Raw genomic sequence first — 20,036 nt, forward strand, 5'->3', positions numbered from 1 at the left:
TGCTAATTAATTCATGTCTATATTGAGGTTTAGCTTTTCATTTCTAGTTTCATTGCACCCCAAAAAAAAAAAAAAACCACTTCCTGTTTCAATGAGCTTCGACAAGCCAAAGAGGCATATATCTGCGTAAGTTCTTGATTTGCTCTTCGTCCCATAAGATTCGTGTATTGGCAAAGGCAAATTAGGCATACCCGTGTAATCTTCAATACCAACATTCAGTTAGGCAATCTCCACTTAATGGAGGTTGAGATGCTTGCTACTGCAGTATTGCCACATCACTTGGAAAGTGTCCCCACCCACCCGCCTTTCCTCCCCCAAGCAACCATCATTCTTTTTTTTTGGGTGGGGGTGTTCAAAAACAGCCATCGCTCGATAGTTACCAATAGGGCTGTTAAAAAAATCGATCAGCTCAAAAATTTAATTGAGTTTGACTCGATAAGTCCGAACTTGACTCGTCAATTTTAGTAAACGAGTCGACTTCGAGCTAAGAATTTACTCAATTGATTAATGAGTCGAGTAAACTCGAATCGTTTGTTATTCAAGTAACTTGTTTGGACTCGATAAGGAAGGATATATATATATATATATATATATATATATATATATATATATATATATATATATATATATATCATTTCACAAGTCAAAAGAATAGAAATTGAAAATTACATATTTTATTGATTTTATTGTAATCAATTCAAGCTCGTGCGAGCTCGGCTCTTTGTGATAAATGAGTCGAAGTCGAGCTTAAGCTCGAATCATATGTTCCAATTAGCGAACCGAGTTCGAGCACTCTTCAAGGCTCGTCCAATTAGTCGAGCACAAGTCAAAAGAATAGAAATTGAAAATTACATGTTTTTATTGTGATCAATTCGCACGAGCTTGAGTTCGGCTCGTTGTGATAAACGAGTTGAACTCGAGCTTAAGCTCGAATCACATGTCCCAATTAGCAAGCTGAGTTCGAACACCCTTCAAGGCTCATCCGCTTAGTTGAGTGAGCTTGAGCCGGCATGAGTTGAACTCGACAGTCAAATACTCAACTCAACTCGACTCGACTTGATTAACAACACTAGTTACCAAGTAGTCAATACGAACTCATTTTAGATATCACTTATTAGAATCATACATGTTTAGATCAAATTGGATTGGACCTTATTCTGTCACCTGTAGATTGGTAATAAAAACTAGGCTTTGTGCCCCATCTTTCGCGGGGTGTCCATTATTGATTGTATTATAGTAATGTAAGATTTATTTAATAATGTATGGATAGAGTGTTGTGTATGATAATGGAGTTGAAATAGTGGATAGAGGAGTGATATATTGGATTGATTTGTTTGTAAATAGATATCGTAAAATTGATGTGATTTGTATTGTGTTTTTTAAAATTAATATGATTTAAGCATTTGACAGATAATATTCGTTTTAATTTTTTTATTTCGTTTAGTGATAAGTAAATTTTATTAAAATTAATGGAATATATATTGTTTTAAAGTTGATAGGACAAAGAATTAAGTGGAGAATTACACTGAGAGTATTATAATTTATTGTAGTTTGGATGTTGGTAGTCTGTTTAATTTAGACTGATGACATTTTCATAATTCAGATAATTAGAACGAGGAAGCGTGCATTGTTGTAGTCAAAAATTCTACGGAAAGGATATAAAATAATGGGAAGTTTCGTTGGAAAATAAATGGATAGTAGATTGATTTAGTTATGAATGAATGTGGTTGTAATTGATGGAAGTTATATATTTTTTAATTAATAGAATTTGAATAAGTGATTTTTATTAATTTTGAGAGATGAGCGATTTTATATTAATAGTTTATTTATAAATGGATATTATCAAAAGTAAGGTGATGTGCATCAATTTTTTTATAAGAAATAGAAGCGGTTGCATATGGAAATTATAGAGTTTAATTACAGTAATTCGCAGCAAATTGTTAAATATTTATTGTTTGATGTTTATGCGACTTATTTTATGTTACTTAATGTTGCGGTGAATTTGTATTAATATATAGATATAGGTATATAACATATTTTTTTAATATGTATACATATGTGTGTGGGTGCGTGCGTGCATGTTCAGTATTTTATTCGAGGTGATATAATGGTTTAATTCTTTTTAGTGTCTATATTTTTTTGTGGTTTTGTGTGTGTATTACATTTTTTTTTTTTTTTATTTGTGGTTTTGTGTTTATATCAGGGAATGTTTATTAGGTAGACAACGAACGACTATTCATTTATAAATAAGCATCTAATTAATCATTACTTTGTATTTATCGCATCCAGGTTACGTTACTCAATCTTAAAACGCAACACCTTTAAAGCAATGATTCGGAGGCTTAAGAAAAATATTACCGAACACTCTAATGTTAAAGCGCAAAAGCTTTAAGCTAATAATTCAGCAATTAAAAAATATTATAGATGCAAGATTTTAAAAAAAGAGAGGGAAATTATGCTAATGCAGAGCAACACAATCGATTTGCATTCATCAAATGCACATAAAATTTCCTTCAATGTATACATTTTCCGGCCAATCTCTGTTTGGATTGTAAATTATTTGAGATATTTTTACTGTAACACTTTTTGTAATGTGATATATATGAGATAAAAAGGTATATTGAAAATTGTAATGATGATGTCAACAAATAAATTTTGATAAATTTTGATAAATTTCTGTGCACACATACATAGACACATATATTTGGCAGAAAATTATATAATAAACATACAAAGGCCCACAAAGAAAGCGGTTGAAGGCAGCACCTGCAACGGTGCAAGGTACAAGAAACAAAAGGACAAATTTGACACCTAAACTGCAAAGAAACCAAGACAAAAGGCCACAATCCGAACAAGGGACAAAAGCTAAAAGGAGAAAAAAGGCAACGGCAGACAAAGCTGCTTTATGCAGTGTTTAGATGTAATGCTGAAAGACAAAAGGGCAAAATCAGCCGCAGAATCACATCGAAACCGGGACAATCAACTGTAGCTGGTCACTCGGCACTTTATGTAGTTTAGGATAGGATGCAGTAGATAAAAGAACATATACTCTTTTGAAACAGAAATAGCTTAATGAAAATGAATGGAAAGTGAGAAGATGCAAACATCCTATTTCTGCAAGACGGTTGCTGCAGAGTTAGAAATGGCATGCAACCGAGCAAGTTACCAATTCAAAGATTACAAGCTTAACCTTTTTCTTGCCCCTAACTGTCCGCTATGATAATAACTTCCCAAATCATCCAACCAAACTGGAGTGTCAACAGTAACATGAACCATGCCAGTAGGCCACAGGATTTCATCACAGCCATCACAATTCACAGAATTAACAATAGACTCTTCACAGATGACTAGAAGCTCTAATAAGAGGGGATAATATCCATCCATGCTTTCTCATAAATTAATGGAATCAAATGCATGCAAAGCTGATCAGATCGGCAGTCCGGCAGCAAATCCTCTGTCAATTTGGCACCACAAATTACTATCGAAACAGAAAAAGGGTCAAACCAGACTCTAGATATCTATCCTACACTGCCACATAAACAGGCGCTTATCTCCCCAACAGAGCAACACGATCCTTCTGCACAGCCAGAGCCAGGCTGATGTCAAAAAGTTCACACCGAATTGGCATTTCCATTTCATAGAAAGGGTTCTTCAAAACAAAATCAGTGTATAATTCATAGACGTGCTTCAAAAGAGCTTCCGTGTGTAGTGTTCCAGGTTCACAGACCACAAAAAATTTTGTCCCTGCAAGCATTTACTTACACTAGTTAAGTAATTTCTAATGTGATAAAGAAAGATCAAACTGTACAAATTCAAAGAATACAATCATCCTTTGTATTAGCTTTGTTCTTAGGTGCAACACTCAATATGATGCAAGGGTAGAACAGAGTTTATTCCACTTGGGATTAAAGCTCACTAGGAAAACAGCCAGGCCAGTCAAAAGTATCTTTTTGCTTGTGCAATGCCAATGTGGAATAGCAAAATGTAAGAAAGACAGCCACATTAGAAAAATCAAACAATTACCCTGAACAGAACTTCATACCCAACATATGTATGTAATGCAATCACCTCCTTTCCATATTTATGTGATGCAATCACCTCCTTTCCGCCTTTTTATCAGCTATGTTCTTTAAGTGCAACACTCAATATGATAAAGGGTAGAACAAAACTTAGGAGTGAAGCTCACTGGGAAAACAGCCAGGCCACTGGAAGTATCATTTCCTTGTGCAACGCCAACATGGAAAAGCAAAATGTAAGAAAGACAGCCACATTTTAAAAAAATAAAAAAAATTACCCGGAACAGACCTTCATACCCAACATATGTATGTAATGCAATCACCTCCTTTCCATTTATATTCTTATCCATCTTTAAATCTCTCATTTTGTAATACTAGAGCAAAACTTTAGATCTTCAAGTTGGACTTTCATCTCCAGAACAAGACTTGGAAGAGCACACAAGAATGCCTCCCCCAACCAAACACCCACCCCCACCCCCAAAAAAAAAAGAGTTGGTCAGACTTGCAATCTATCTAAAACCTGTACAGAACAACCGAATGTCACAGGAATGGCAAAAATTATTGTAGCTTGGAAAGTTGATAAAATGAGCTGTCAATAGCACAGCAGTGCTTCTGTCATGAAGATAATGTAGTCTGAAATCCACTAACAGTCATTTAGCTTAATGCAAGAAGAAGCTGGCAAGGATTGTCATACTTCTGGGTTCCTCTTCATGTGTTAACATAAGTAGGTTGGACAACTAAACATATTTCTAGTATTGGTAAATAATTACAAATATTTACATGCTATATTCTTATCCTAGACTAGAAATGTGAAAATTAAGGCTTAATTTGAACCATAAATTACCCCAAACAATTGCGACCTCAATTGGTGAGACCCAAGTCCCAATTTCCCATCCCAGTTGGACATGTTCAAAGTGCTCTGTTCCTGAGTCTTTAGCCGATACCTTATCAAAATTTTGGGGAGCATCTACAACCTAGAATATAACTCATTTCCTTGGTTTTAGGAGTAGTTATATTTACCCACCTAACTAGAACGGAAGTTCAGGAGTCCTGTTTCTGTCAAGAAACAGTATTTAATACAATATCTTCATTATTGTAAAGAAACTCATCATATCATTATATATTTCATTGCAAGAAAAATAAGTAACTATAGTGGAAGCTGTCACGTCCAGAAACCCAGTCTCTCGGGTGAGCTATATGGCCGGCAACTTAACAGTTCCGACTTAATCAAACACAAACCAAGCATTACATGCAGCAATGTACGACTCTATGCACTAGCTCTACCCCACAAACCTGTAAACTGCTTTTACAAGCTTGAGTTCGCATGTAAGATTCAACTGCTCTGCATTAGAAAATGAAAAATTTGCAGAAAAAAATGCCCATAACAAAAATTTATATTTTTCTTTTTTGGGGCATACTAAACAATGGAAAGAGTTTCATATTTCAGCAGTGAGTGCATAGGCATGCCTGTTTAACATCCACTCAATGTTGACTAAAGTGGTACGATCTATCCAATCCAAACATCCTCTATCATCCATTCAGTATAAAATCTAAATTTCCATATTTCATGGCGTTGCCTGATCAAACGAATACAATTTTCTTAATTTGGCCCTTGATAGTTTAGGCCTCAACCATCTGGGAAAATCTATACATTCTTGTTTTTTAGGATGCAGTAGTTTCTTGTATGTATAACTCTTCAAATACTCGTCCTAACTATGACAGTTCTTAAGCTTAAGGCCAAATTCAGACCATGAAATGTCTCAAAACAATCTAGGCCCCAACCATAAAGGCCCAAATTTAAACTGTCCCTATTGATGTGTTGGCTTTCCAACAATTTCTTTCTGATATCTAAATTAAACCTTAAGCTTATAATGCATGTGACTCGTACGTTTCAAATAACTTCAATCTAAATTATGTTCCCGTGCATGTAATTCATACAATAACTACAGAAAAATTCAGAAAAGGAAGAATAGCTAGTTTGATGAGTTTACAGACAACATTACCAGACATTAAAAAAAAAAAAAAGTTTTCCCTTGACAAAGTTTAGAAGGCAAATATAATTATTTTAATCTAGATTTTGCTTAATTCTAGCCCAGGTAAAGCAAATCCGAACATGAAGACCATTCCCCCAATAATCTTGATTCAGAAATAGGAACAACTTATTCAGCAGCGTTAACCACATAGGAAAATAGAGAAACTTTTCTCATGCGAGCAAAAAAGAAAATGACAAAAAGCATGTAAGGGAAAACCTACATCGAGAAAATAGATTTTGAAGCGCAATTCAAACGAAAAGAACCCATCTACATCGAATCTTTAGTCATAAAAATTAAGCAAAAAAATGAAAACTTTAACTTAAAGGCAAAAATGTGGAGGAATAAGGAGAAAACCAGTGAGGGATTGGAAGCAGTGGAGATCGAAAGTGTCAGCTTGAAGAAGTTCAATCCCAGAGCAAGAAGGAACAGGGGAAAGCTGCTGAGAGATGGCATGCATCGAATGCCATAGACTGGCCAATCTCAAGCTGTCGTTGGTGTCCATTCGTCCTGCCGATCCATAGTCTTTGTAGAAAATTAGGCCCCCTGATTTATTGATGATGTATAGGCTGTAAATCGCTGCCATCTTCCCAATTCTATCCAATCCAAACTTCAACTGATCCTCTCAATTCTCTCTCGACTCTGAAGAAGAAAGCCACCCCAAAGACTGAAAACTTGGTACACTACAGACTACAGACTGGATTTGGTGCTACTCGTAAGGTAACCCGTAATCGAAAAGCATATGGGTTATGGGGTCGGGTCAATTTTCTAGCCCACAACCATTTACATTTTTTGGGTTGATAGGGATATAAACGAATTTAATCAAATTGAACATTCTAATGCTCAAACTTGTTTGATTATTTTAAGAAATTATAAATTTTATTTAAATCGGGTAGGTTTATTTACCAAGTCAAACTTGAACGAATTTTTTGTCGAATTTAAAAGGTATCGAACATAAAATGCTATTCTAAATGTGTTATGGCTATCTAACTAACCAAATTCCAATAAATTTTTACTGAACCAAACTCGATTCGAATATCGAATGATTCATCTTTCAATCCCATGGATTGCCCCTCCTGGGCAGCTCGTCTGGCAGCGCACGCCTCCTTAGGAGCGCTTGCCAGGGGTTCGAGTCGTGCAGGGTTACCGTGCTTGGGGGGATGGGGCCTCTCCTCTCGGGCTGCTGGGGATTAGTCGGGCCGCCTTCGGGTCTTGACCCGGACACCCCAGTGTCGAAAAAAAAAAAAAAAAAAAAATCCCATGGATTGGTAATGCTAACTAATACACGTCTCCATAATTGTTAAAATCTCCCTTGTAATTTTTGAAATTACAGTAAATCCTTCTAAGATTTATGTCACATTGTATATATATTATATAGTATATACTTATAATTGTGAGTAAGATTTCAAAATTACTTCTTTCAATATCATGCATCAATGTTTATCTATATTTGCTCGAATGTACTTCCTTTGTTCTTTCTTTAGACCAACAATATTTGCATTGTTTTTTTTTTTAAAAAAAAAAACTTTATATTAGCACCTTCCTCTTGTTTCAATAATTCGCTTGATGACCATTGGAATATTAATCGCTATGCTTTGGATTTTCTTTTAGTAATAAAAAGAAATCTAACATAAGTACTTAGGTTAGTACATACAAATTTGAAATGAGAAACAAATTATCACTAATACAATATCTTGTGGAATGGTACACGCTTGAGTACGAAAACGACAACTTATTTTTACAAACCTATCGCAGGAACACTTGGTATAACCTTGTTTGGAAAGAAATTTTCTATCAAAAAATCTCTATATTTTTCGTGAACATATTTTTCAATTATTTTTTTACCTTATATATGTCAAATCGTTACAATACATTTTTTTACAAAAACTCCAAAAAATTGCAATTCAAATACGGTTGCCTTTGAATCGATGGGAGACAATCACAAATGGAATGAATATAAATAACATGGCACTCAAGTTTAGTTAGCTAATAAAACTAAATCTTTAACTCCAAGTATTAACTTCATTATACTCCGCATCAAAACTTCAAAAATCACCCAATACTAGCACATCTTATTCCTATTGTAAACGTACTCAATATAAGTTGTAATACTGCTCTAAAAATATTACCTATTTTTTGTTTTGAATAAATCTTATACCTACTAATAATGTATTACAAAGTTCCTATGCTATGATCCAGAAACTAATAACAGCAACAACACCAGCAGACATAACAAATCAAAAGGCAAAATAACACAGAAAAGGTTAAAGCTTTACAGTAGCAACCAAAATTCCTTAATTCTTTTGTCCTAAAAGATCCCAATCAACACACAATCAAATTAAGGGGTACCGTTTCTAATCACGAAAAAGGTAATTCCAAGCCTTAACTCACAAAGCTCAGAAACTCGTATATAAGCCATTGCCAAAATCACACCGACTCATAAATTAAACAGATCGAAAACAAATATTTTCCATTTTCCCCAATTTTTTTCATTTCTTCTTTCTTTAACGCAGCATGGCACAGATGAAATCAAGAAGAAACTTTTTCTTTCATCTTTATCTTTTTTCTAAATCAAGACATGGGATCAAATCAAAATTCAACAACAAAGAAACAAAATAATAAAATAAAAGAACTAAGATCTAAAGCAAGAGATCAGATCTAATCAAAGTCAGATCTACAACTACATAAGATGACACATAACACGATTGACACATAAAAAGTAGTAGAAAGATCACGCAGATGCACGAACACAAGAAATGAATAAGAGAAAGATTGATGAATAGCTAAAGATCTTACAATCGAGTAGAAAGTTGTGGAGCGAGAGAGACTCTAGAGAGAGCAGAGCTGCAGAGGGCGATGTGTTATGGACCAGAAACCAGAGAAGCCAGAGCTTTTGCAGGAATCACAAGGAACAAATTCAAGCAAGAGACTAATTATCAATGAATCAATGGAACAGTAAATGTATGAATCTGATCCTTCCTTAATTGAATCTTGGAAAACAAATTACAAGAACAGAAATGATAATTCTAGCTAAGAAGGGGTAAGAATCGAAGGAAAAATTGGGAGGGAAACTGAGGATTGCTCCTCAAGCAAATTCTGATGAATCTGGACAAATGAATTCAAAAGCTGCCTCTCCTTGAGCAGAGAAGCCTGCTTATAAAGCTAACTAATCCTAACAGATTACTAACTAGGCCAATAAAAGCAATACACGTGTCTAATCGCATCTGCAAGTTGCATCTACAAGTTGCCGCGCCTGAGGTTCTGTTAGAACAATTGAAACCCAGGAAAGGCGTGATCCGTTGGTCACGCTTTTGACAACCTCTCTATCCAATGTCCACGTCTTCGGCTTCTTAGCATCCACGCCTTCATGTTCTTGCTTCCTGGTTTCTGCTTACTCACGCTTTTTTGTAGTTGTTTTGCCTAGTGATCGCGCCTTTCTACTCTTGACATTCACGCCTTCTTGGTTCCTGCTTCCTAAGTCTTGCTTTCATCTTTAGTTACTTTGTCTACTCCATTACAATACCTCCCCCTCGCAGCAAACCTTGTCCTCAAGGTTGGAATTGAGGGAATTTCTCCCTAATCTTCACTGCATCCTCCCAGGTTGCGTCTGCTGGTTCAGTTCCCCACCATTGGATTAACCATTGTGCTACAGCAGCGTTCCCCCTCTTGATAATTCTCCTGCACAGTAAGGTCTCTGGTTCCACTCTAATGAGCCCTCTTTCATCCGTGTCTGGCAGTTGTAGGATAGGGGTAGTCTTATCTCCTAGTTACCTCTTTAGCAAGGACACATGAAAGACAGGGTGTATCCTGGATGTAGAAGGCAGCTTAAGCTTGTAAGCGACCTTTCCAATCTTCTCTTCTATGAGGTAGGGGCCAAAGTACTTGGCAGATAACTTGGTATTGTTCCTGACCATCATAGTGGATTGTCTGTAAGGCTGTAGTCTTAAGTACACCCAATCACCTACTTGGAATTCCCTCTCACTCCTGTGTTCATCAGCATATCTTTTCATCCTCTCTTGAGCAGTCTTCAGGTTATGCTGCAATAGCTCATCCATCTGTCTCCTGTTCCTTATATAGTCGCCCATTGTGGCTACCTTGGTTTGTTCATAGGGGCCAAGGGCTAGCTGTGAAGGCTTGGATCCATACAAAGCTTCAAAGGGGGTCATCTGTATAGCAGTGTGGTGGGTAGTTTTGTACCACCACTCGCCCAAGGAAAGCCATGTGTTCCATCTCTTAGGTTCCAGGTGTGTCATACACCTGAGATACATTTCTAGTACTTGATTGACTTTCTCTGTTTGGCCATCTGTTTGAGGGTGGTAGGCTGTACTCAGGTTTAATCCCACCCCCAGCAGTGTGAACAGCTCTGTCCAGAACTGGCTGATGAAGATCTTGTCTCTGTCTGAGATCATGCTCTGAGGGATGCCATGTAGCTTACAGACATGGTCCAGAAAAATCCTAGCTACCTTTGTGGCCTCAAAGGGGTGAGCCAAACTTATGAAGTTTGCATACTTAGTAAACCTGTCTACTACAACCAGGACAGTGTCCTTCCCTTCAGATTTGGGTAACCCTTTTATGAAATCCATGGTAACATGACTCCAAGAATGCTGTGGAGTATAGAGTGATTGGAGTAGACTTGGGTAGGCCACACGTTCATCTTTACATTTCCTGTAGGTATCACATTGCAATATTGCTGTCTTGATCTCTTTGAACATACCTGGCCAAAAGAATAACTGTTTAGCTCTCATCCAGCTGGCTTGTATGCCTGAATGTCCACCTAGCTGTGAGTCATGAAGGGCAGTGATGAGTGTCTTCCTTATTTCTCCCCCCTTCCCAACCACAACTCTCCCTTTATGCCTCAAAATTTCGTTCTGATAGCTATAATCTGAAGCCTGTCCTGGAAATGCTAAGATTCCCCTGATAAGGTCCTGAGCCCAGACATCTCCCAGATAGCTTTCCATCACCTCTTTCATCCATTCAAGTATAACTGTGGTGGTTATTGCACACTTGGCTTCCTCTTTTCCTATTCTGGAGAGGGCATCAGCTACCACATTCTCCTTTCCTTTCTTGTAGCATATCTCATAGCTTAGCCCCATCAGTTTAGTTAGCCACTTCTGTTGGAGGGGGGTGGTGATCCTCTGTTCCAACAGGTATTTTAGACTTCGGTGGTCAGTGTTGATGATAAAATGGTGACCCTCCAGGTAATGCCTCCACTTAGTGACTGCTGTGACTAAGGCCAGTAGTTCTTTTTCATAAATTGAAAGTCCCAAATTCTTCTACCCCAAGCTTTGACTAAGAAAAGCCAACGGTCTCCTGTTCTGCATTAGTACAGCTCCTATTCCCCCATAATAGGCATCAGTTTCTACTATAAAGGGTTGAGTGAAGTCTGGAAGAACTAGTACAGGGGTGCTGCACATAGCTAATTTGAGCTTCTGAAAAGCATCCTCAGCCTCCTCTCCCCAGTGGAAGCCATCCTTCTTGAGGAGGGTGGTTAGGGGTTTGGCAATAGCACCATATCTCTTGACAAATTTCCTGTAGTAACCTGTCAGTCCTAAGAATCCCTTTAGCTATTTGGTGTTCCCTGGTCTTGGCCACTGCATCATGTTGTCAATCTTCTTGGGGTTAGCTCTCACTCCATCTGCTGAAATGATATGGCCTAGATATTTTACCTGCTTCTGAGCAAATGAGCACTTGCTCTCCTTAGCATAGAGTTGGTGTTGCCTTAGAATTTCTAAGACTTCAGTAACATGCTGGACATGTTCCTCCAGTGTAGGGCTGTAGATTAGTATATCATCAAAAAATACTAATACATGCTTCCTGAGTTGCTTCTGGAATACCTGGTTCATCAATCCTTGAAAAGTTGCAAGTGCATTGGTCAGTCCAAATGGCATGACCTTGAATTCGTATAGTCCTTGGTGTGTTCTGAAAACTGTTTTAGGGATATCTTCTTCCCTTACCCTTATCTGGAAGTACCCTGTTCTGAGGTCAATTTTGGTGAAATATTTGGAACCATGCAATTCATCCAACAGTTCATCAATAAGGGGCATAGGGAACTTATTTTTTACTGTCAGGTCATTTAACTGTCTGTAGTTCACACAAAACCTCCATGATCCATCCTTCTTCTTGACCAGCAGCACTGGTGGGGCAAAAGGGCTGCTACTGAGCTGGATGATCCCTGAGTGTAGCATCTCCTGCACTAGTTTCTCAATCTCTGTCTTCTGAATATAGGGACACCTGTATGGCCTAATTTGGAATGGCTTTGCTCCCTCCTTGAGAGTGATGCAGTGATCCTGGCTCCTTGCAGGGGGTAATCCCTGTGGTTCCTGGAATATATATGCAAAGTCCTACAGTAGCTTCTCCATAATTGGTAGAGTTGGCTCCTGGACTGGTTCCCTATCCTCCACTGCATTTACCTGTGCCAGAATTCCATACGTTTGCTTCCTGGTCCACTTATGCAGTCTACTTCCTCTTATAAGCTTTAATTGTATGGTATTGTCCCCTCCCTTTAGCTCTACCTGTTGTTTCCCTTTTCTGAACTTCATACTTAGTCTTCTAAAGTCAAATTCCATTGGACTGTTCCTGGCTAACCAATCTACTCCTAGTATCATGTCACATCCTCCCAGCCTCAGTGTATTGAACTGATGTAGGAATTCATATCCCTGCATCCGCCATGCTATAGGCTTGGCAATGTTTCTGGACTGCAGTTTCTCCCCGTTTGCCACTCTAACTGACAGAGTCTCCCTCTTTGTTATCAGTTTCAAGCTTCTAGCCAATTGTTCATCAATAAAATAATGTGTACTACCACTGTCAACTAGTGCAGTAATGACCCTTCCCTAAATCATCCCCTTAATCCTGATGGTCTTGTGTTAATTCCCCCCAGCCAAGGCATGGATAGATACTTCCATGAGTTCATTCTCTAACTCTCCTCCAATACAGTCGCAGAATATATCAGCCTCATCATTTTTCTCCCCCTCTCCCACAGTTCCTGGCATCTCCTCCTCCTCCATAATCAACAGGTTTAAATGAGATTGTTTACATACATGTCCTAATGTATATGGTTCAGCACATTTGAAGCAAAGTCCCTTTTCCCTCCTATGGTTGAGTTCTGTTGGGGTGAGTTTTTTGAACTGACTCTGAGTATTGAGGTGGTTATTGTAGGCTTTGGGGATCTGTTTGTCAGGTAATTTGGGGTAGCTTGGAGTTTTGTCAGGAAGTTTGGGATAGTTTGGGATTTTAAGCAGAGGTTTCTGGTAACTGGGGCTATAGGAGGGAGCCTTGTGGATTTTCTGCAAGGCTCTCAGGTTCCTCTCCTGCAGTTTGGCAGTTTCCACAGCATCCGCCAGTGTTTTAGGTTTGGCTAGTTTTACCATAGTTACTATTTCTTCTTTTAATCAACTTAGAAAGCATGTTTTGTAATAGCAATCTTGCTGATGAGGGAGGGAAGGCATTACCAGGGCTTTGAGCATTTCGAATTTCTCCAAGTAGTCAGCTACTGAACCTGTCTGCATCAATTTGTTGAACTCTTCTATGGCTTCCTCAGGAGAGCCATCTCCAAACCTTTCACATAGCGCATTGCAGAGTTCTTCCCATGGAATATCCTCCATTCCATTGAATACACCATGAAACCAGATATCTGCCTTATCCCTGAAATAGAGTTCTGCAACTTCAGACTTCATTTCCTCCTCTACTCCATTGATTTTGAAGTACTTGTTGGCCTTCCTGATCCATTCCCTGGGATTCTCCCCAGTGAATGATGGCAGGTCCACCTTAGGTAGCCTGGTGAAAGTCTTGTTTCCCTGGTGTTCAGATCTATCCATAGCTCATTTCTGCTCTTCCTTCCTCCTGTTATCCTCCTTATGTACTAATCCGGACTCTAAGCTGCTGCCTTCTATATCCTTCCCCTTGTCATTTAATCTTGCTAACATTTGCGCCATCATGTTAATCATGCCTTCATATTTCTGATCCACGTTTTTGAGTGCCTTCTCAGTACTCTCCTGCCTGTGCTCCATGATCCTGACAGCTTGCTCCAGTCCATCACTCCTGTTAGCAAAAGTTCTAACTACATTTCCTAGCTCAGTGATCTCCTTCCTCGTTTTGTCTTGGCTCTTAGTCATTTCCCAATGGCTCGTAGCTAGCTCTGATACCACTGTTATGGATCAGAAACCAGAGAAGCCAGAGCTTTTGCAGGAATCAAAAGGAACAAATTCAAGTAAGAGACTAATTATCAATGAATCAATGGAACAGTAAACGTATGAATATGATCCTTCCTTAATTGAATCTTGGAAAATAAATTACAAGAACAGAAATGATGATTCTAGCTAAGAAGGGGTAAGAATCGAAGGAAAAATTGGGAGGGAAACTGAGGATTGCTCCTCAAGCAAATTCTGATGAATCTGGACAAATGAATTCAAAAGCTGCCTCTCCTTGAGCAGAGAAGCCTGCTTATAAAGCTAACTAATCCTAACAGATTACTAACTAGGCCAATAAAAGCAATACACGTGTCTAATCGCATCTGTAAGTTGCATCTATAAGTTGCCGCGCCTGAGGTTCTGTTAGAACAACTGAAACCCAGGAAAGGCGTGATCCGTTGGTCACGCTTTTGACAACGACTCTATCCAATGTCCACGTCTTCGGCTTCTTAGCATCCACGCCTTCATGTTCTTGCTTCCTGGTTTCTGCTTACTCACGCTTTTTTGTAGTTGTTTTATCTAGTGATTGCGCCTTTCACTCTTGACATTCACGCCTTCTTGGTTCATGCTTCCTAAGTCTTGCTTTCATCTTTAGTTAGTTTGTCTACTCCATTAGACGATGTTTTGAGCGATGGGGGAGGGCAGATCTTGAGAGGGTCTAATTTTTAACCCGAAAACAGCCTCACCAATGACCAAACCCAAGGATAGAAAGTGTCGAGGGAAAAACTAGTGAGAGTGTTACAAGGAAAACGTAGCCACGCACTATTCCACACACGGAAATATATGTGTACATTACAGTCACCTAACCTACAGCACCACTGCTCAAAATTAAAGCAAATTCCGTAGGAACCAAAAAAAGGAAAGAAAATGGCGCTGAAGGAGGTGGAAGGTGAGGGTCCAAAGCCCGCGCTGGAGATCAATAACCTCAGATTTACTTACCCAGGAATCGACGGCCATCCTCCCCCTGGCTCCACTCCCCTCATCCAAGATTTCTTCCTCTCCCTCTATCCTGGAGATCGTTGCCTTCTCGTCGGATCGAATGGCGCAGGTTCTTTCCTACTTTTCCTTTTATTTATTTATTTATTTATTTTTTTTTTTTTTTGCTGTTTCCTTCTCAATTAATCAAGAAAGAAGGGCCCTTTTATGGTACATGGGCTTGTTTCAGAAATGCATTTCGTTACAGAAACTACTACTTAATCCCATTAGCTGAGAGCTTGCTTTATTAATTCTAGTAATTTTCTGGTCAATATCATGATATGTAGATTGGAAGAGGAGTTGAAATTTTTAAATTTTGAACGATCATTTTGAGTTCAAGACAGTGGATTCTAGGAGTCGGGCAATAAGCGGAGTGTGATTATATATTTGTTTCTGTGATTTGGGTTTTCAGGGAAAACCACTATTTTGAAGATATTGGGAGGGAAGCATCTGGTGGAGCCTGACATGGTTAGGGTGCTGGGGAGATCAGCATTTCATGACACTGCTTTGACTGTTTCTGGAGACCTCTGTTATCTTGGTGGAGAGGTCTTTCTCTTTCCTTTTTGTCATCTCCGTTTTTCATTCTTTTTTGTTGTCGAATTGAGGTTTTAAGCTGTTTTTTAAGTTTATGTGGAATTGTTAGTACATGTGTTTGACAATGTTTAATATAGTTCTTAGCTGGTAGTCTCTGATATCTAAATAGTCAGGAGTAGTATTTGTGGGGGCTTTTTCTTTTTTTTTTTTTTTTTGGTTGGGGTAGGAATTTAATTTCTGCTGTTTTGTGAGACAGGGAGCGGAAATCATTTATCTTCTTGGATTTGTCATTGAGGATTTTGATCTGAGTAGCTTCTGAAATGAGTTGGATATGGATTACTGCAATTTGTTTCCATTTTTGATTGATCATTGAGTGGTGCTTGTCTGAGAAATGATTTACCTTTTTCATTTTGCCAGTAATTATGCATGTTGGAAAGTGGAAACTTTTCGATATGTCATTTTCTGAACTAGTGTTTACACTTTTTTTTTTTTGGTACAGTGGAGAAGAGACGTTGCATTTGCTGGATTTGAGGTTTCCATTCAAATGGATGTCTCTGCTGAAAAGATGATATTTGGTGTAGCAGGTGTCAATCCCCAAAGACGAGAGGAGCTGATAAAGGTATGATGCTACACTCTTCTATTTCATTTCTTATGCTGAAATGGGAGGGGTTATATTTCTCTTGCTAGTAAGGAGCTAGCATCCTTCAGATAAAGTCGCAGATTGTCCTGTTACAGTGGAAGTTTATGCTTTATTTTTTAATATTTTATTTTTTGGTCGGCTGAGGTAGAAGAAAGAAAATTTAACTGGTAATACACTTAAATGCTTTGTGATTCTTTCAAACCCTGTAGTATCTCCACATAAGAACCTATTTAAGCATTGGCGGTGGATGGTTAAAAATTCATGAGGACCCTTTCCTTTGGCTTAGACCAAGTTTTGCTAGGAAATCAACACACTGTTTTCTTTCAATTCTTGCTGTACCCAGGAATGAAATTGATTTCATGGCAATCATTAATTTCTGCAATTTTCCAAATGAGAGTTGCTTTGATTGGAGAAAAAAAATTGTTCATAAGCTCTCTTCTGCAAGAAGAGAGCCAGTTTCATGAGTCTGTGAAACAACTAACCTGGTACAGATATTTTCTCTCTTATACTCCATAATCAAGTTGTCACTCTTGATGTTCTACCAATGAACCATGATAGCTCTATCTATGTTTTCCTTTTTCCATCTCTAAAAGCTCCCTGTAATCTGGCACAAGGGTTGCCTTGGACTGCCTTATTTACAATTCTATTTGTCCTGCCTGAGGGTGAAGCCAGTTAATTCATTTGGAAAAAAGAGAAAGGTTTAACCTCGGGTTTTGCCCAAAAAGCCTCAATCCCACTTTCCAAATTATTGACCACATAAAGCTGGCTTGAAATCAGTGCTTTCCTGTAATCTCTTTCCAGACAGCCCCACAAGATAGTGCAAAAAACAACCTCTTGACCAGAAAGATAAATCTCCAAACCTGTACAAAAAAAAAAGAAGTATCAAATTTCATTTGCATTCATATCTTTTCCATATATTTCCTTTTATCTCGTAATTATCTTCTTCATTTTGTCCTTCTACCAAGTGTTCCTATTTCTTTCTCTACTTTGACTTGTGTTTCTTAAGGAGGAAACCTAAATAAATGGTTCATGCACCAATGTGCTTTCATAGAAGCAACATTTATTGTTCAAGTGCAGAAGAAAAGTTTTTAAGACTATTCATTGAGTTAATCCAAGTATTATTTTAAATTAACCCTACTTGATTTGAGAAATGGAGTTGGATTTAGTGGAAACCTTAAGGTTGAATTATCCCAATATGCTTTTAATTAAGAATGTTCGTTGTAGTTCTGCTGTGAACATTTGTAAGTGCTAGTTTGGTGACATTCACTATTTTGGGCTTCATTTCTGCCTCTATAAGGTCTCTTTGGATTAACCTTTACTTTGTTCCCAATAAATATGAAAGTGTTAATCTGACCCTGTGATAGAACAATCTTCAACTCTATGTTCCCTGACAATGGTAAAAGTTGATAGATAAACATTGGTAGTTCCAAAAGCAAATAGCGAAATAAGATGGTATCTTGTAAAACCGTTGATAGAGATTTATATTCCTCCACCATTGTTACTCCACTGATCATTGCTGAAGACAGTTGTATCATGTTAATACGCTTTTCCTCATCTCAAGGGTCCATCTTGTTAGTATGTTGGAGATATGGCTATTATTTTTACTTTGTTTTCTTTCATGACGTAGGTCTTGGGTGTTGATCTGTCATGGCGAATGCACAAGGTATCTGATGGCCAGAGAAGAAGAGTACAGATTTGTATGGGTCTACTTAAGCCATTTAAGGTACAACATCATTGAGCTTGAGAATGCTGTCCCTATCTGTACTCTGTTTCTGTCAATCTTTTTGCTTCCTCAGCTGATACATCACTGTCTTTCTTTTAACATCACTTGGACCCCCTGTTTATCTAGGTTCTTCTTCTAGATGAGATCACAGTTGACTTAGATGTTCTTGCAAGGGCTGATCTTATGAGATTTTTGAAGAAGGAATGCCAAGAGCGTGGTGCTACAATAATCTATGCTACACATATTTTTGACGGCCTTGAGGATTGGCCATCTTACATGGTAGGATTCTATTTGCAATTACTTCTTTTGGCATCTTGATGTGGTTCTTCACAAGTGTAATCTGAAATTGGTTCTACTCTTTTTAGGTGTATGTGGCCCATGGCAAGTTGCAATTGGCCATGCCAATGGATAAGGTTAGAGAGATAAGCAACCTGTCTCTAATGGTAGGTTTCTCTCATTCTTTTTTTTTTTTTTTTTTAAAGAAAACTCCAGTTTAAACTACCAAGTAGCCTGTGATTTCTTTTTGGTCCTAAAAAGTAGCCTGAGACTTGATTAAGCGTGTTATGCTGCACCAAGATAGAAAACCGGGCTTCTGAAAGGATCTTTTGGTGGTATTCTGTAACTCAGATAATAGGATTGAGCTGAGAGTTGCTGATATTACTTTGTACAAGCTAAAACATACTGGCATTTCAAGAGAAATAAGCTTCTTAGCTGTCTTGTGAATGCTGTAACTTGAAATTATCCTAGACTGGACGCAATTGTAGATTAAGCCTTAGAAATGCTATTCTGGTCTGGCAAATATGATGATATAGTTAATGGAGTTCGTAGGTGAAACATGTTTAATCTCCTGAATCCAATTTTCTCGGTACAAATTTGTTGAATGCCGTCTTGGTTCATGCATTCCATCTCATGATAAATTCTCCTTTTGTCATGGTTAATGATAGCAAATATATTAACCTTTTTTGTCTGCTGCGAAATTTGTCTGCAGAGAACAGTGGAGAGTTGGCTAAGAAAAGAAAGAGATGAAGACAGGAGAAGAAGGAAGGAAAGGAAGGCAAAAGGTCTCCCAGAATTTGAAAATCAAGTCGATGGCACTCGTGTGACGGGGGATCCAGCCCGTGTGGCTTCGCGCGCTTTGAATAATGGATGGGCTGGTGGGAGAATGCATTCCACCCTTGCTGGTGGAGAGAATTTTTTCTTGAGCTCAAACAGGGTCCTAAGATAAAAGATTGTGCCTGTGACGAAATTGCGATTACAATTGATAGATGGTTCCACATATGGTTTTGGTATCTGTGTGTAACATAGCCATTAGGGAAATCTATTTCTTTATTCTTCTTGTAGTAGTACTTTTTTCTGGGGAAAATGTAGCTATAGAACCGTATAATTTGTTTCGCAAATGTGGGAAATATTTATACGTCGTTACAGCAAAAGATGGGTTTTGGATACCAGTAGTCTCTTCACTGTTGGGGCAGTATTTAGCTGATAATCGTACCTGAGTGTGGTTATTTTTCGTTACTAGTATCTTTGGCTCTGCTTGGATTTGTTTGTTTTTTTCGCTGGAGTCGGTAACACATTTCAAAAACACCTTTAAAAAACGCCTAATCTATACAATCTCAAACAGGCCTACCCCAAAAAAAATCTGGCAATCTCTTTCTCCTTCTGCTTACGACCTTCCATCACCACCCATCACATGACGCTCTACCCACCACCACCACCACCACCCCTCCTCTCCTCCAACACTACCAACAATTGTCATATCTACTTTTACCTCTACAACCAACCAGTGTCCTTATTTTTTGAATAATACTCTATTCTCATAGAGCAACTTGAGCACAAGAGAATGCTAAATTACCTACAGACTAGTTACTGTCAACTCTTCCTTCTTCCCAACCAATTTGATCCATTGATTCACCCTTCCCCACCAATCTTCTC

The 20,036-nt window shown here is 38.2% G+C and overlaps 2 protein-coding genes across 3 annotated transcripts; one reads left to right on the forward strand and one right to left on the reverse strand.

The window, feature by feature from the left end:
• Nucleotides 1-3,051: 3,051 nt before the first annotated feature.
• On the reverse strand, nucleotides 3,052-9,179 carry LOC113733002 (uncharacterized). Of its 2 annotated transcripts, XM_072080980.1 has the most exons (3): nucleotides 8,843-9,179; nucleotides 6,404-6,688; nucleotides 3,052-3,744 (listed from the first exon to the last, which is right to left on the reverse strand). In XM_072080980.1, the coding sequence occupies exons 2-3, from the start codon at nucleotides 6,630-6,632 to the stop codon at nucleotides 3,548-3,550; spliced, it is 426 nt and encodes a 141-aa protein (XP_071937081.1). In that variant the 5' UTR covers nucleotides 6,633-6,688; nucleotides 8,843-9,179; the 3' UTR covers nucleotides 3,052-3,547. The 2 variants fall into 2 exon arrangements, with proteins under 2 accessions (XP_071937081.1, XP_027114897.1); XM_027259096.2 differs by having other exon boundaries at nucleotides 6,404-9,178.
• Nucleotides 9,180-14,976: 5,797 nt separating this feature from the next.
• LOC113733003 (ABC transporter I family member 20) lies at nucleotides 14,977-19,552 on the forward strand. Its single transcript, XM_027259097.2, has 7 exons — nucleotides 14,977-15,280; nucleotides 15,620-15,753; nucleotides 16,241-16,360; nucleotides 18,009-18,104; nucleotides 18,231-18,383; nucleotides 18,470-18,547; nucleotides 19,093-19,552. Exons 1-7 carry the CDS (start codon nucleotides 15,100-15,102, stop codon nucleotides 19,327-19,329), a joined length of 999 nt encoding a protein of 332 aa, XP_027114898.2. The 5' UTR covers nucleotides 14,977-15,099; the 3' UTR covers nucleotides 19,330-19,552.
• Nucleotides 19,553-20,036: the final 484 nt, after the last annotated feature.

The sequence above is a fragment of the Coffea arabica genome, chromosome 2e (assembly GCF_036785885.1).
Source record: "Coffea arabica cultivar ET-39 chromosome 2e, Coffea Arabica ET-39 HiFi, whole genome shotgun sequence".
NCBI lineage: Eukaryota > Viridiplantae > Streptophyta > Magnoliopsida > Gentianales > Rubiaceae > Coffea > Coffea arabica.

What these genes read in the sequence shown, in the direction of transcription:
- LOC113733002 (XM_072080980.1), bottom strand. Translation starts at nt 6,632, where the DNA reads ATGGCAGCGATTTACAGCCTATACATCATCAATAAATCAGGGGGCCTA. An exon ending in CTGCTTCCAATCCCTCACTG is followed by an intron (nt 3,745 to 6,403) that starts GTTTTCTCCTTA and finishes AAATGCTTGCAG; the next exon opens with GGACAAAATTTTTTGTGGTC.
- LOC113733003 (XM_027259097.2), top strand. Translation starts at nt 15,100, where the DNA reads ATGGCGCTGAAGGAGGTGGAAGGTGAGGGTCCAAAGCCCGCGCTGGAG. An exon ending in TCTGTTATCTTGGTGGAGAG is followed by an intron (nt 15,754 to 16,240) that starts GTCTTTCTCTTT and finishes TTTTTGGTACAG; the next exon opens with TGGAGAAGAGACGTTGCATT. An exon ending in TAAGCAACCTGTCTCTAATG is followed by an intron (nt 18,548 to 19,092) that starts GTAGGTTTCTCT and finishes ATTTGTCTGCAG; the next exon opens with AGAACAGTGGAGAGTTGGCT.